Raw genomic sequence first — 15663 nt, 5'->3', positions numbered from 1 at the left:
TGGTATTTACCCAGAAGAGATGAAAACTTATATCTATACAAAAACCCGCATATGGATGTTTATAGCAGTCTTATTCATAATTGCCAAAACTTGAAAGCAATCAAGTTGTATTTCAGTAGGTGAATGGATAAATTGTTTTGAATCCAGATAATGGAATCTTATTCAGGGCTAAAAAGAAATGCGCTCTCAAGCCCTTAAAATACATGAAGGAAACTTAAATGCATATTACTAAATGAAAGATCAACTGAAGAGGTTACCTACTTTATGATTCCAACTCTATGACATTCTGGGAGACAGTAAAAAGATCAGTTGTTGCCAGGAATTAGGGGTGAGGGAAAGATAAATAAGCAGAGCACAGAGCATTTTTAGACCAGTAAAAATACTCTGTATGGTACCATAATGTTGGATACATGTCATTATACATTTATCCAAACCGATAGAATGCACAAAACCAAGAGTGAGTCATAATGTAAACTAGGAGCTTTGCAGGGTAATGATGTGTCAATGTAAGGCCATATATTGAAACATATACCACTCTGGTGGGTGATATTGATAATGGGGGAGGCTATCCATTTATGGAGGTAGGGGGTATATCAGGAAATCACAGTACCTTCCACTTAATTTTGCTGTGAACCTAGTGATGATTTTAAAAAGCCTATTTGAAAAAAAATAAACAAAAACAACTATTACGTGAATTTGGATAGGTGATTTTCTGTGGTGTCTGTGTAGCTACAGGGACATTTTCTGGGATACTCCAGGATTTGCCTTTAAGTGGGATGAGAGCTAGTAAGGGCTCCAAACCAACTTGTTCAATTCTCTGCTATGAAGTCCCTTATAAGTTATCTAGAGCAACATTCTTAATGTGGGAGTAAGGAAACAGGCTCAGAGAGGTTAAGTAACTTATAGCAAGTGACATAGCTATTGTATGTCAGTCTTCATCTATAAAACGTCAATGTCTTATTTGAGAAGTGTCAATGTCAGCAATGACTGCTCTTTTGATAGAAAATTAGTTGTGTATTATAAATGTATGCTAAATAAGCAAATTCACCCTACAGAGCTTGGTGAAGGAATTTCACTAAGAAAATTAAGTGATAATCAAAGGCCACTGTAATAATGTGTTATAAGTCCAAAATCAAGATGTGTTATCTATAAATTCGGTATTCTTTCAATTTTTGTGTATTTGCTTGCCATAATAGAATAATATTTCTTCAATAAAAGAGATCTGAGGTCAAATGTATTTCTAAAATGAAATGTTTTATATAGCATTCCTGGAGATTCACAATATACATCAGTGCAGTAAAGGAAATATTTGGTTGTTGCAAAATAATATTACATATCTACAGTTAGCTCTCAATCACTTAGCTAATGAAAAGAAATTTTTTGTAAAACTTTGTCACTAAATACTTTGTTATATAAACAATTTCCCAACTCCAGAGCAGTTAAGAAGCAGAAGATCATGAGTTATTAACCATGCTCAGGCTCTGGGACCAAACTTTGGGATCAAATCCTGGCCCTGGCACTCACTAGTCATGTGACTCTGGAAAAATTTCTTAGTCCTTCTAGGCTTTAGTATCTATTAGATAGAAATAATAATTTGATATACCTCATAGACTTTTCAGAATTAAATCAGCTAATATTTATAAAAGACTTTGAATAGTGCCTGGCACAGAGCTATCACACAATGCATGTTAGCTGCTGGAGTTATCACTCACTAGCAAGCAGGGAAAACATCTAGAAAATGGGAGGGCTTCCTTTGCAACCTGGATCTTTATTCACCTCCTTTTTTTAATATATTTTCCACAATATATTCTTTTTCCCTATTCCTTTCTTTCACCTTGTCTATCGTGAGAAGCAGTGTGTGGACAAAGATAAGTTTAGGACATGTGATATTAGAATCAGAGATTGAGGGAAGAAGAAAACAAAGAATGAGAAGAAAGAAAAGTACACATGAATGCTCAGACGAAAAAAGAAAGACATGGATTTGAATGAATAATTTCATGGAGTTACAGCCTTACAGGTTCAGAATTCCTAGTTCTGAAATATACAACATCTACTGTACAAGATGGGCTACTTGTAGGATTCATAAAACGGTAATGAAATAGATTTTTTTTAAATATATTGAACTGATTTTCACTTGCTTATGAGTGATACTTGAATTGTCAGTTTCAGCATCCTAACATAGTACCAAGCAACATTACAGTTCCTACCTCACTCGTTTAGTTCATTGCTATGAAATAAATTTGACCTTCATAAAATACCATTTGCTATAAAAATGATTCTTGTTTCGCATAAGTAAAACTGTATTATGGGAGGTACTTATTTATTGTTTCTTCTTAATTGATTTTCTATTATTTTGCAAAAACTGCATTCCAGAATGTTGAAAGATATGGTCCTACTCTGATTATAGAAGTTCAACTATTTTTTCTAGTGAAAATCAGTACCAGTAAGGGGATGTGACAAAAATATATTCAAGCAATATTATGACATAATAACATGTGATTAACTGAAAGTATTGATTCATTTGAAGGCAAAACATATTAGGAACAACTGAAAAGTAGATCTCAGGAGATAATTAACAATGGGCTTCATGGAAGAATTATCACCTTTGGAAAAATCATTATTAGAGTAAACAGTACTACAGAAAATTTTTCACAGTATGGAAACAAATGTGATATACAGTCTAAAAATTAGGTTGAGAAGCAATGTTAAATAAGTCAAAGATGGTAATGAAGACAGTATTCACAGACACAGAAAATGACTCCGACACCAGGTAATGGAAATAACAATTATACTTAATAGCAGACAGCAGTGTAGGTGTTAGCTGCTACTTGAACAGAGAAGAGATGCATTATTCAAAATTATTTTTCTTAATTGTAAAACATACGAGAAAAAAGAGAAGACGCAATTTATTCTAGAAACGCTGTCGTAAAAAATCTAATATTCAGATCAAAAGACAATTCAAGCATGGTTTACTGGCAAACCTATAAACAACTATATATGTTTGACATTTTCTTTCAAATGTCTGCATTTTAAAGACACCAGTTACTGTGATGATGTTTTTAATATAAATGCAACATACATTAGTGGACATTATATATTAGAAAAAACTTACTTGGAAAGTAACTAAAATATGATAACTGTAAAATAATACAGTGTATTTCAAAGACTTAGTATGGAAAATGTAAAACATCTTATTTGTAGTACTTTTCTTTTTTTAATGAGCCAAGCTTTGTTTGGGGGCTTTTGTTTGTTTTAATTTTTATTATTTATTTATTTTTGGCTGCATTGGGCCTTAGTTGTGGCACGCGGGATCTTCACTGTTGCATACGGGATCTTTCGTTTCAGCACGTGGGCTCTTCCTTGCAGCACACAGGCTTCTCTCTAGTTGTGGCATGTGGGCTTCTCTAGTTGTGGCATGTGGGTTTTTCCTCTCTCTAGTTGTGGCACATGGGCTCCAGAGTGCGTGGGCTCTGTAGTTGTGGCATGCAGGCTCTCTAGTTGAGACACGTGGGCCCAGTAGTTGTGGCATGTGGGCTTAGTTGCTCCATGGCAGGTGGGATCTTAGTTCCCCGACCAGGGATCAAACCTGCATCCCCTGCATTGGAAGGCTGATTCTTTACCACTGGACCACCAGGAAAGTCCCTGTGGTATTTTGTTGATTACAAGTTGAATTGAAAAACATCTTTAACATATTGGGTTAAATAAAATATATTACAAAATTTAATATTACCTGTTCCTTTTTATTTTTGTGTGGTTAACAAAAAAAAATGTGAAATTAAAGAGCTAGGTCTAATTATCTTTTAATTGGTCAGAGCTGATAGAGATGGTAGTTTGAAAACCATCATACAGTTTCTTGGGAGATGATTTCACGTACTCTTAAAAAGAATTAAAAGTTGATTTCTTTTCATGACACGGAATTCAGGCCTTGACCATGACAATCAAGAAACTAACAAAGGCATCCAGATGATACTTTAGAGATCCTTACATTAATTACATTTTTACAGTCTATGCCTGTATTGTTTATGTATATTATAGTAACTTTGAACTGAATCAATTAGATACCACTTTCCAGCTGAGACCTTTAAACTCTCTAAGCCTATGTATTTATCAGTTAATCACAAAAAAAAAAAAGACTTTTGGTCTTTTATGATTGCTGGTTGAAGGTTTTAAGAATTTAAGTAATAATCAATTTGTATTACATTCAGTTCATGTTAAGAATTATTATTAGATATTATTACTATTATTGTTATTAGTAGAAACTTTAGTTTTTTCTGAGCTTATGAATACCTGGAATAGCTGGCAGACTCTATTCATGCCCTTCCTTTTTTTTTTTTTCCCTACCTATGTTATAAAGGGCACAGCAGGGAAATCACCAGCTAGAGCATGAAGCTAGAGCTATTTTGCATTCATCTTCCCTTCAGGAGGAAATATTGAAATGCCAGTTGCTGTGCTGCCCGATACACTGTGAAATCATTTACTGCCCAATGGGATTAAGAGACCTGGTGATGTGTTGCTTTTTCTGAATATAATTTCCCTGAGACAGCTGCTGCAACATAGCCATCTGATTGGGTATCATGGCTGAGACATATTTTAGAAGCCTATCTTCCTTTTTCCCTATTTCTCAACATGGGCAATTTATATCCATAAACCAATGACTTAAAGTGTTTTGCTCAGAGCAACTAGTCAAGAGAGCAATGCATTTAGAGTCAGGAGACCTAGTTTCTATTCCAGACTCAGCCACTAATGAAATTGATGACTTTGAGTTATTTAATTTCTCCTGCCCTTAATTTCTTCCTGTATACAACAAAGAGTCTGAACTGAATTTTTTAAATACCTCTTTCAAATACAGTTGCCTAAACTTTTCTTGTCACGTTTGAAATGAAAATACTCTGTTATTTTATGATTTTTCTGCTATCTCCCTGATGTTGCCTATTTTGAGTCATTGGCATTTATTGATCCATTCAACAAGTATTTGAGGGCCTGCTTTTGATAGTGTTCTAAGTGTTAGGAAAACAATAGTAAACAAAAATATATCCTTGTGAACTCTGTAGTCTGGTGAGAGAAAAAAACATTAATCCAATATTTATACCTACATCTCCACACAAACACATATGATATAATTGTAACAAGTGCCATGGAGGCATAAAATTCAGAGATATGAGAGTAAAAAAGAAGTATGTAGCTTTGGGGGGAAGAGAGGATATGTGTGTGTATAAACAAATATTATTTATTTTCCTTTTAGAACATTATATATTCTCATTAATGTACTATTTATTCATTCATTAAAATTTTGAGTCTAATTCTTGTTATATCTGAAGTGTTACATACTTCAATTTACAGTAATAAATAAAACCTTTATGGTGCTTACAGTGTAGTTAAAAAGACATAGCAAATAATCAACAGAGTTTTGCTTCCACTTAAGATGTGGAAAGCAAGGGAATGTGACTTCTATCCTAACAACCAAAAAAGGCATACCATTTACAAAAGCGTAACTTTCCTGGAAAGTACAGAATACTTGTCTGTAGACCACCAAGGGACTTAATTTCAAGTGACAAACCTCTCCCAGGAGAAAAGGGACAAATGAACTGTTTCATTTTTCTCAAAGCAGAGAAGATATAGGTGCTTCAACAGAAGGATGAGACATTGGCTGAAATGATGAATCACTGTGACCGAGCTGGGCTATCCTATCAGTTTAGCATAACTGGGAGCCACAGACATGTGGAGAGCTCTTCCCACAGGCTTCCTCCAGATACTTAGATTAGGCAGGGCTGAAGACAAGAGTGAATTCCCTCAGTGGCACAGGCATGCATGAGATGATTTTCAGCCACAATGCCTGCCCTGGAACTTCTTCCCATAGGAAGCAAGTCTTTAGCCACTGAAGTGGAGGTGACAGCGAAAAACACCCTCTCAACCCTATGGTCTTTTGGGGAGTGGTAGAAGCGAAATCTGTCTAAGGATAGGAAATTCTCTTCACTGATGCCATAAAGCAAGCAAATATATACAACTTCTAGAGGAAGGATAAAAGTCCTTTGTGCCTAGGAAAGGTCCATGAAAAACCCCTGGACCCAGCACTGATATAAACAGAAGTTTGCTACTATTTAGGGAGGAACAGGGAATTCTCTTTTTCTCCTTCTCTTCTTTCTAAAACCTATCACAGATAGAAATCAATTTCTAGTCATAGAGAGTGCTGCCAGAAACCCTGAGAAGGTGCTAGGCTTCCCACAGCCTAGACACATAAACCCTTACTAAGACTGAGGTTGCACCAGGAGAAATGCAGTGTGCTGCTGCAGGACAGAGCATGGAAAGAGAAGCTACCTCTGTGCACAGCTGTGCAGAGGCAACTGAAAGCAGAAAGTGGAAAAGGAACACAGAGAAGCCTTCCAGCCACCTCAGGGCTAATGCTAAGCACAAGGTAACAATGACGTGTTGCTGGAAGAATCTGAACAAACAGAATGTGAACAGAAGGGATGGGGCCACTTCTAACCTTGGGTGATAAAAAATGACCCTGAATAGTTTTCCACTCTCCTTCTCCTTGTACTGTCTTGAGATTAATATGTACAGTGACTCTGAAAGACACATGGTAAAGATAGCATAGGCATCTTCCCTCACGACAGAAGCAGCTTGGTGTTTTGTCATGTCTCGGAAGAGAAGAACTAACAGATTGGGGACACCAAATGAACTTTATATGAGCTTAAAATAAAATCCTGTTATGATTGTGCCACTACACATTTTTGTCTGTTATCTAGCAACAGTGCTTTCTTAATTATAAAAATGGTACTTTGAAGTAAAACAATTTCACAGTACAAACATAAACTATATGGCATTGGCCTAGCAATCAGATACAGTATCTGAGAAATTGATACCAGAGCTCAGAAACATGTCAACTCCCTGGACAGTGGCAGTACATCATTTAAGGCTGTTGCCCTTGATATAGTAGACTGACCACACGCCTACTAAGTTGTAGTTCTAGGAAATGTGAAAATTAAAATGATAGTATGCACTGGCTTTTATTTTATGCTTCCGGAATATATTTTATGAAAGAGATAAGTTCAAGAAATAATTATATGGTTTACAAAATGAAATGAAAGCAAACAAAGAGTCCTAACATTTGGAGACTCTCAAAAGTTAGGAAAATTCTGGCTGCTTCTGGACTTATAACAGTCAGATTTGAGCAACAGATTATCAGGAAAACAAAATCACACAGCCTTGTGCAAAGCTTAGATTAACAGTTTTTCTAAATAGATAAGCCTATTATTTCAGATAACCTCGAGGTGTTCAAAGGTGTTCAGCATTTAAGAGAGAGAGAGGAAAGAATTTACGATTAGAATTAGGAAATTATTTTGGATGTGGTTAGGTAGTTGCTGGTACATAAATGGATAGGAAGCAGATAGATCTGAAGCTCAATGTCTTTGAGGAATTCTCTTGTCATTAGAGCAAAGCCAATTTTTAAAATGCATTGCTTATTTTAATCTTAAATCAACCCTCCACCTCTAAACTTGAACCAGTAAGAAATGGACTCTAAAAACTGGGCAGCCCCCAAAGAAGGATACACCCTAGCAGCCACTTCATACATGTCTATGGATAATAATGGAAAAGGAACAGGAACAGTCCCACAGGGTGGCATTAGAAAGCTTTGGAGAATAGTGTACTGGTGAGTTACTCACAAAACAGAATTAAGATCCTGTTATGCCAGGGTTGAGAGATTTTCCACATTGGGCCCAGCAGTAATTTAGTATTTCTATGATCCAGACTGCTGTGTATTTCTAAATATTTCCTTTTTTTTTCTTTTTTTTTGTAGTGGAAGTTTTCACTGCAATTATCCTGTTTTCACTACAGCATTGTATTCTGGGTGTGTGTTGAGGAGGGTGGGTGCAGATAAGTTCTCTTTATCATGTATATATTATTCTGTCATAAAGCACAACCTTCAGTTGTAAAGAAAATGACTGTAAATCACCCAGAAACCCTGAACTTCCATTTGGATAATGTATGCTAGGGTTGCATCACTTGAGAAGGTGCTGTGGGAGGGAAGTTAAAACAGATATTCCATGACCAGAAAACCGAACTATAACAAACACTGACTAGTTGCTATGGTTGCATTGCATTTTTTAATGTGTTTTTTTCTCTTTTTTTAACATATTTATTGAAGTATAATTGCTTTACAATGGTGTGTTAGTTTCTGCTGTATAACAAAGTGAATCAGCTATACATATACACATATCCCCATATCTCCTCCCTCTTGCTTCTCCCTCCCACCCTCCCTATCCCACCCCTCTAGGTGGTCACAAAGCACCGAGCTGATCTCCCTGTGCTATGCGGCCGCTTCCCACTAGCTATCTGTTTTACATTTGGTAGTGTATACATGTCCATGCCACTCTCTTACTTTGTCCCAGCTTTCCTGGGACTTTGTCCCCTTTTCCTCAAGTCTTTCTCTACACCTGCATCTTTATTCCTGTCCTGCCCCTAGGTTCTTCAGAACCATTCTTTTTTCTTTAGATTCCACATATATGTGTCAGCATACGGTATTTGTTTTTCTCTTTCTGACTTCACTCTGTATGACAGACTCTAGCTCCATCCACCTCACTACAAATAACTCAATTTCATTTCTTTTTTTGGCTGAGTAATATTCCATTGTATATATGTGCCACATCTTCTTTATCCATTCATCTGATGATGGACGCTTAGGTTGCTTCCATGTCCTGGCTGTTGTAAACAGAGCTGCAATGAACAGCTTTTTTGGGGGGGGGCAGGATATAAGATGTATTTCTCACTATAGATCATACTCAAAAATGCTTGAAAGCCACGGATCTAGACAATTCTCAGTAAGATACCAGGATACTTGCTCTTCTGATTCCCATTTGACAGATAGAGAAAACTAGGCTTTCAAGGAGTGGGTGAGATGGGGCTCCTGGGTCCCCTGGGTGGGGAGCCCTTGCTCTGAGCCCCTCCGAGGGGTCTGCAGGACTGGCTGTAAAGGCGGGACCCCCGGCTTGCAGCTCTGGTCCCTGGTCCTCCTGCTCAGCAAAGCAGGGTTGGCCAGCGTCCCACATCTCAGCCGTCTAGGGACCAGAGGGCGTGGGTGTCTGGAGCTTGGAGGAGGTGCTGGGTTCAAATTCCACCTCTACTGTCTCCTGCCTGGGAGACCATGGCCCTCAGGGAAAGAGGAAAGTGCCTTGAAGGAGACGGCCCTCCTGCCCGTCCACAGCCCCCATGGAAAGCCATGGCCCAGGGCATGGGCCAAGGCCATGCTCTCCCCAACCTGGACACAGGTCTCCCGCCTATCCAGTGGAGGGCGGATGCCCGGGACTTGGCCTCAACGGCCCGTATCCCTCTGTGCAGGCCCTGGTTCCGACCAGCCATCCAGACACCTGAGCCTGGGGCCGCCACTCACCTGGCCGATCCTGGTGCTGAGCAGGTGGGGACCACAGGAGCGCGTGATGGGCAGGAAGAGGCAGGGCCACCACCTCTCAGGCCTCAGCTTTCTCCCCCAGCCATCCTGTTATTTCTTCCTTTGGCTACGACCAGACTCCAGCCCTTTCTCCGCCCCCAACACCTCTGCCTCCTGGTCCAGCCCCATCCTGGGACTCCTGAATCACAACCTCCATGCTGGCCTCCCCACGTCCGCCACTGTCCTGGTCATTGTGGTACACGACTCTTTTTGAATATGGTTTTCTCAGGGTATGTGCCCAGTACTGGGATTGCTGGGTTGTATGGTAGTTAGTTTTGATTTGCATTTCTCTAATGATTAGTGATGTTGAGCATCCTTTCATGTGTTTGTTGGCAATCTGAATATCTTCTTTGGAGAAATGTCTGTTTAGGTCTTCTGCCCATTTTTGCACTGGGTTTTTTGGTTTTTTTGATATTGAGCTGCATGAGCTGCTTATAAATTTTGGAGATTAATCCTTTGTCAGTTGCTTCATTTGCAAATATTTTCTCCTATGCTGAGGGTTGTCTTTTCATCTTGTTTATGTTTCCTTTGCTGTGCAAAAGCTTTTAAGTTTCATTAGGTCCCATTTTTTTATTTTTATTTTTATTTCCATTTCTCTAGAAGGTGGGTCACAAAGGATCTTGCTGTGATTTATGTCATAGACTGTTCTGCCTATGTTTTGCTCTAAGAGTTTGATAGTTTCTGGCCTTACATTTAGGTCTTTAATCCATTTTGAGTATATTTTTGTGTATGGTGCTAAGAAGTGTTCTAATTTTATTCTTTTACGTGTAGCTGTCCAGTCTTCCCAGCACCACTTATTGAAGAGGCTGTCTCTTCTCCATTGTATATTCTTGCCTCCTTTATCAAAGATAAGGTGACCATATGTGCGTGGGTTTATCTCTGGGCTTTCTATATTGTTCCATTGATTTTTTAAATGTAAAGTCTGCTTGCTTTGTTCCTATTAAGGGACTTTGCATTGATATTCACAAATGGAATTAATGTGTATTTTTCTGTCTTGTGCAATCTTTATTAGGATTAGGCATCAAATATACCTGTTTAAGAAACAGAATCTGGATGATTCTAGTCTTCTAGGCTATAGAAAGAAGTCAGGTAACCAGGAATCATCTATTCTTTGAGGTTTAATAAATTCCCCTGAAAAACATCCAGCCTAGTGCTTTTTAATGTGTTTCTTTGTGATAACTTTCTATAGTTCTCCTGTGGAAATTTTTTATTATCTCTGTATCTCTACTAGTGTCCACTTAATAAATACTAATTAAATTACTTAGAAAGTATTTATTATAATCTAAGTTTACATAGTATTTATAAGCTTTTATGAAAATTTATGGGTTTTTCAAAATTTTCCTTATCTCTCATTTTCTCATTTATTTCTCCCTCTCATTTCCCTCTTATTTTGCATATTTGTATTTTCTATCTCTTCTTAATTGTCAACGTTTGATTTTTTTATTTTGTCAAAGAACTAATTTTTGATTTATTCAATAGTTCTACTACTTTTCTCTTTTAGTTAATTTCTACTTTCGTTTGTATGTATCCCACCTTTTTTGTTTGTTCTCTATGTTTACACTGGAATGTGTATGTGTTCCAACAGCTTTGTTATGAAATTCTGTTCATTTATAAAATATTTAAGACTATGGGCATCACTTGGAGATATTGTGTATTTGGTTCTAAAACACCACAATGAAGCGAATATTGCAATAAAGCAGGTCAAATGAATTTTTTGGTTTCCCAGTGCAAATGAATGTATATACTATACTATAGTCTGTTAAGTGTGTAATAAATAGCATTATTCTAAAAAACAATGTACAAACCTTTAAAAAATACTTTAGGCTAAAAAATGCTAACCATCCTGTGAGCCTTCAGTAGGTCATAATCTTTTTGCTGGTGGAGGATACTGCATCAGTGTTGATGGCTGCTGACTGGTCAGGGTGGAAATTGCTGAAGCCTGGGGAGGCTGTGGCAGTGTCTTAAAATAAGACAACAATGAAGTCTGCCACATCAGTTTACTCCCTTTCACGTACGATTTCCCTGTGGCATGCAATGCTGTTTGAGAGCATCTTACTCACAGGACTTCTTTCAAAATCAGAGTCAATCCTCTCAAACCATGCTGCTTTATCAACTATTTTTATGTAATATTCTGAACACTCTGTTATCATTTCACCAATCTTCACAGCAACTTCACCAGGAGCAGATTCCATCTCAAGAAATCACTTTCTTGGCTCATCCAGAAGAAGAAATTCACCTCCTCATCCATTAAAGTTTTCTCATGAGGCTGCAACAATTCAGTCACATCTTCAGGCTCCACTTCTAATTCTAGTTCTGATATTCCCACCAGATACTTCCTCTGCTAAAGTCTTAAACCCTTCAAAGTCACCCAGGAGGGTAGGAATAAACCTCTTCCAAACCCCTGTTAATGTTGACATTTTGACCACTTCCCATGAACTGTGAATATTTTTAATGGCATCTAAACGGGTAAATCCTTTACAGAAGGTTTTGAATTGACTTTGCCCAGATCCATCAGATGGATCACTATCTATGGAAACTACAGCTTTAAAAAATGTGTCTCTTAAGTAATAAAACTTGACTCCTTGATCCATGGGCTGCAGAATAAATGTGTGTTAGCAGGCATGAAAACAACATTAATCTCACTGTACATCTCCATCAGAGCTCTTGAGTGATCAGGTGCATTGTTAATGAGCAGTAATATTTTGAAAGAAATCTTTTCCTGAGAAGTAGATCTCAACAGCAGGCTTAAAGTATTCAACAAGCCATGTTGTAAGCAGATATGCTGTCATCTAGGGCTTTGCTCTTCCATTTACAGTGCACAGGCAGAGTAGATTGAGCATAATTCTTAAGGTCCTGAGGATTTTCCAAATGGTAAATGAACACTGGCTTCAAGTTAAAGTCATCAGTTGCCTTAGCCCCTAACAAGAGATTCAGCCTGTCCTTTGAAGCTTTGAAGCCAAGCATTGACTTCTCCTCTCTATGAAAGTCCTAGATGGCACCTTCTTTTAATATAAGGCTGTTTTGCCTACGTCGAAAACCTACTGTTTAGTGGGGCCATCTCCATTAGTTATCTCAGCTAGATCTTCTGGATAACTTGCTGCAGCTTCTACATCAGCACTTGCTGTTTCACCTTGCACTTTTATGTTATGGATATGATCTCTTTCCTTAAACCTCATGAACCAGCCTCTGCTAGCTTCAAAGTTTCCTTCTGCAGCTTCCTTACCTCTCTCAGCCTTCACAGACTTGAAGAGAGTTAGGGCCTCAGTCTGGATTAGGCTCTGACTTAAGGAAATATTGTACTTTGTTTGATCTTCTATCCAGACCACTAAACTTTCTCCGTATCAGCAACAGAGCTGTTTCCCTTTCTTATCTGTACGTCCATTGGCGTATCACTAAATTTCCTTTAAGAACTTTTCCTTTGCATTCACAACTCGACTTTTTGGCACAAGAGGCCTCACTTTCAGCCTCTCTTGGCTTTAGACATACCTTCCTCACTAAGTTTAATCATTTTTAGCTTTTGATTTAAAGCGAGAGACATGTGACTCTTTCACTTGAACACTTAGAGGACTTTGTAGGGTTATTAATTAGCCTAAGTCAATATTGTTGTATTTTAGGGAATAGAGAGGCCTTAGGAAAAGGAGAGAGATAGGACACTGGCCAGCTGGTGAAGCAGTCACACATTTACTAAGTTCCCTGTTTTATATGGGTGCAGTTTGTGGCACCCCAAAACAATTACAATAGTAACATCAAAGATCAACAAATATAATACTATGAAAAGTTTGAAATACTGTGAGAATTACTAAAATGTGACATAGAGACATGAAGTGAGCAAATGCTGCTGGAAAACAGCACCGACAGACTTGCTTGAGGCACAGTTATCACAAACCTTCAATTTGTAAAAAATGAAATATCTGTGAAGTGCAATAAAATAGAGCACAATAAAACAAGGTATGTCTGTACATACTAGAATTTTCCTGTGCTTCTAATATTTGGATTATTAGCACACTTTTTACAAGATTTCTTTGACTACTTACTATTAGAAAGAATATCCTATTTTCCTTGTCTCTTTCAGTTCACCCAAATTTTCCATTGTATTTTTATCAAATATGTAATATTTACATGCTATTCTGAAATGTTGTCCCTACTTTTATAAGTATTCAGTTAATACATTCAATGCTGAAACTCAGCTGCACTGCCAGAATTTAATAGGATAAATCTTGTCCTTACTCAGTTCTTTAGAAAACATTTTTAGAAATAGTATTCCATGAGTCTTGTGTATTTACTTACTTGTTTACTACAGCTCAACTATATATGTATTAGATTCTTTTAATTTTTTAAATTTTAGTAAAATATACAAAACATAAAATTTGCTATTTTAACTATTTTTGCGTGTACATTTCAGTGGCCTTAAATACATTCACGTTGTTTTTAAAAAATCACTACACTCCAACTCCAGACTTTTTTCATCTTCCTAAACTAAATTCCATACCCATTAAACAATAACTCCCCCAGCCCTGGAATCTACCATTCTAATTTCCGTCTCTATGAATCTGAGTTCTCTAGGTAACTCATGTAAGTGGAATCATACAGAATTTGTTCTTTCGTGACTGGCTTAGTTTCCATAATGTCTAAAAAGATCATATGTGTCTTGCATAAAACAGAATTTCCTTGGTTTTTGGTAGATAATATTCTACCAAATATTATGGTAGATAATGGTAGATAGATATGGTAGATGGTAGATAATATTCTACAATGTGTATATGCTTCATCTTAGTTATTAATTTGTCAATGTGCACTTGGATTGCTTCCTTATTTAGGCTATTGTGAATAATGCTGTTGTGAACACGTGTATACAAATATGTTAGAGTCCCTATTTTTAGTTACTTTGGTTATAGACCCAGAAGGGGAATAGCTGTATTATGCAGTAATTCTATGTTTTTTTGAAGAACCACCATACTGATTTCCAGAACAGTTGCTCCATTTTACATTCCCACCAGCAACGTAGGAGGGTTCCAATTCCTCCATGGCACCACCAACGCTTGTTATTTTCTGTTTGTTTCTTTGTTTTCATAATAGCCGTCTTAATGGTTGTGAGATGGTGTGTCATTCTGGTTTCAGTTTGCATTTCCCTAATAATTAGACATGTTGAACATCTTTCATGTGCTTATTGATCATTTACATAACTTTGAGGAATGTCTATTGAAGAGCTTTGCCAATTTTGTAAATGGGTTCTTAGGGATTTTGTTTTGATGTTGTATAGTTTTAGGAGTCCCTTTTATATTCTGGATATTAATTCCTTTTCAGATACATGGTCTGCAAACATTTTCTCCCAATTCATGGGTTATTCACTCTTTTGATAGCACCCTCTGATGCACAAAAGTTTTTAATTTTGATGAAGTCAAATTTATCTATTTTTTTTATTATTGTTGTCTATGCTTTTGGTGTCATATCCAAGAAATTACTGCCAAACCCAACGTCATGAAGCTTCCCCCTTATGTTTTCTCCTAATAGTTTTATAGTTTAGCTTTTACATTTAGGTTTTGATCCATTTTGAGTTATTTTTTGTATGTGGTTTAAGGTAAAAATCCACCTTCATTCCTTTGCAGGTGGATATCCAGTTTTCTCAACACAATTTGTTTAAAAGAGTGTCCTTTCCCTGTTGAATAGTATGGGCACTCTTGCCAAAAATCATTTGGTCATATATGCAAAGGTTTATTTCTGGGTTCTTCATTCTACTCCATTGGTCCATATGTCTGCATTTATGCCATATTACACTGTTTTAATTATTGTAGTTTAGTATTAAATTTTGAAATCAGGAAGCATGAGACTTCCTAATTTGTTTTTCTTTTTTCAAGACTATTATGCCATTTGGAGTCCACTGAGATTCCATGTAAATTTTAAGATGAAGTTTTCTACATCTGCACAAACATCATTAGGATTTTGATAGGGATTTCATTAAATCTCTAAATTGCTTTGGGTAGTACTGACATAATATTAAGTCTTCCAAGCCATGAACCTGTGATATGTTTCCATTTATTCATTTCTTCTTTAATTTCTTTCACCAAAATTTTGTTTGTTACAGTATACAAAGGCTTTCACCTCCTTGGTTAATTTTATTCTGAAATATTTTATTTTTTATGCTCTTATAAATAAAATTGCTTTTTAATTTTCCTTTTGTGATTGTCCTTTGACAGTGTATAAAATTGCAAATGATTCTT

The 15663-nt window shown here is 36.9% G+C and overlaps 1 protein-coding gene across 1 annotated transcript in view; it reads right to left on the bottom strand.

Moving 5' to 3' along the window:
* Positions 1 to 9047, bottom strand: part of LOC309822292 (mitotic spindle assembly checkpoint protein MAD2A-like) — a gene marked incomplete at both ends in the record, with an annotated part of 33868 nt that extends 24821 nt beyond the window's left edge. The window contains 1 exon segment of the mRNA XM_082654025.1: positions 8934 to 9047. Coding sequence (XP_082510151.1) covers positions 8934 to 9047 — 114 coding nt within the window.
* Between the last annotated feature and the right edge of the window lie 6616 nt (positions 9048 to 15663).

The sequence above is a fragment of the Grampus griseus genome (genome assembly GCF_964374135.1).
Source record: "Grampus griseus genome assembly, chromosome: 4".
Lineage (NCBI taxonomy): Eukaryota > Metazoa > Chordata > Mammalia > Artiodactyla > Delphinidae > Grampus > Grampus griseus.
Note: the sequence above shows the minus strand (reverse complement) of the source record. Positions and strands in the feature narration are given on the sequence as shown.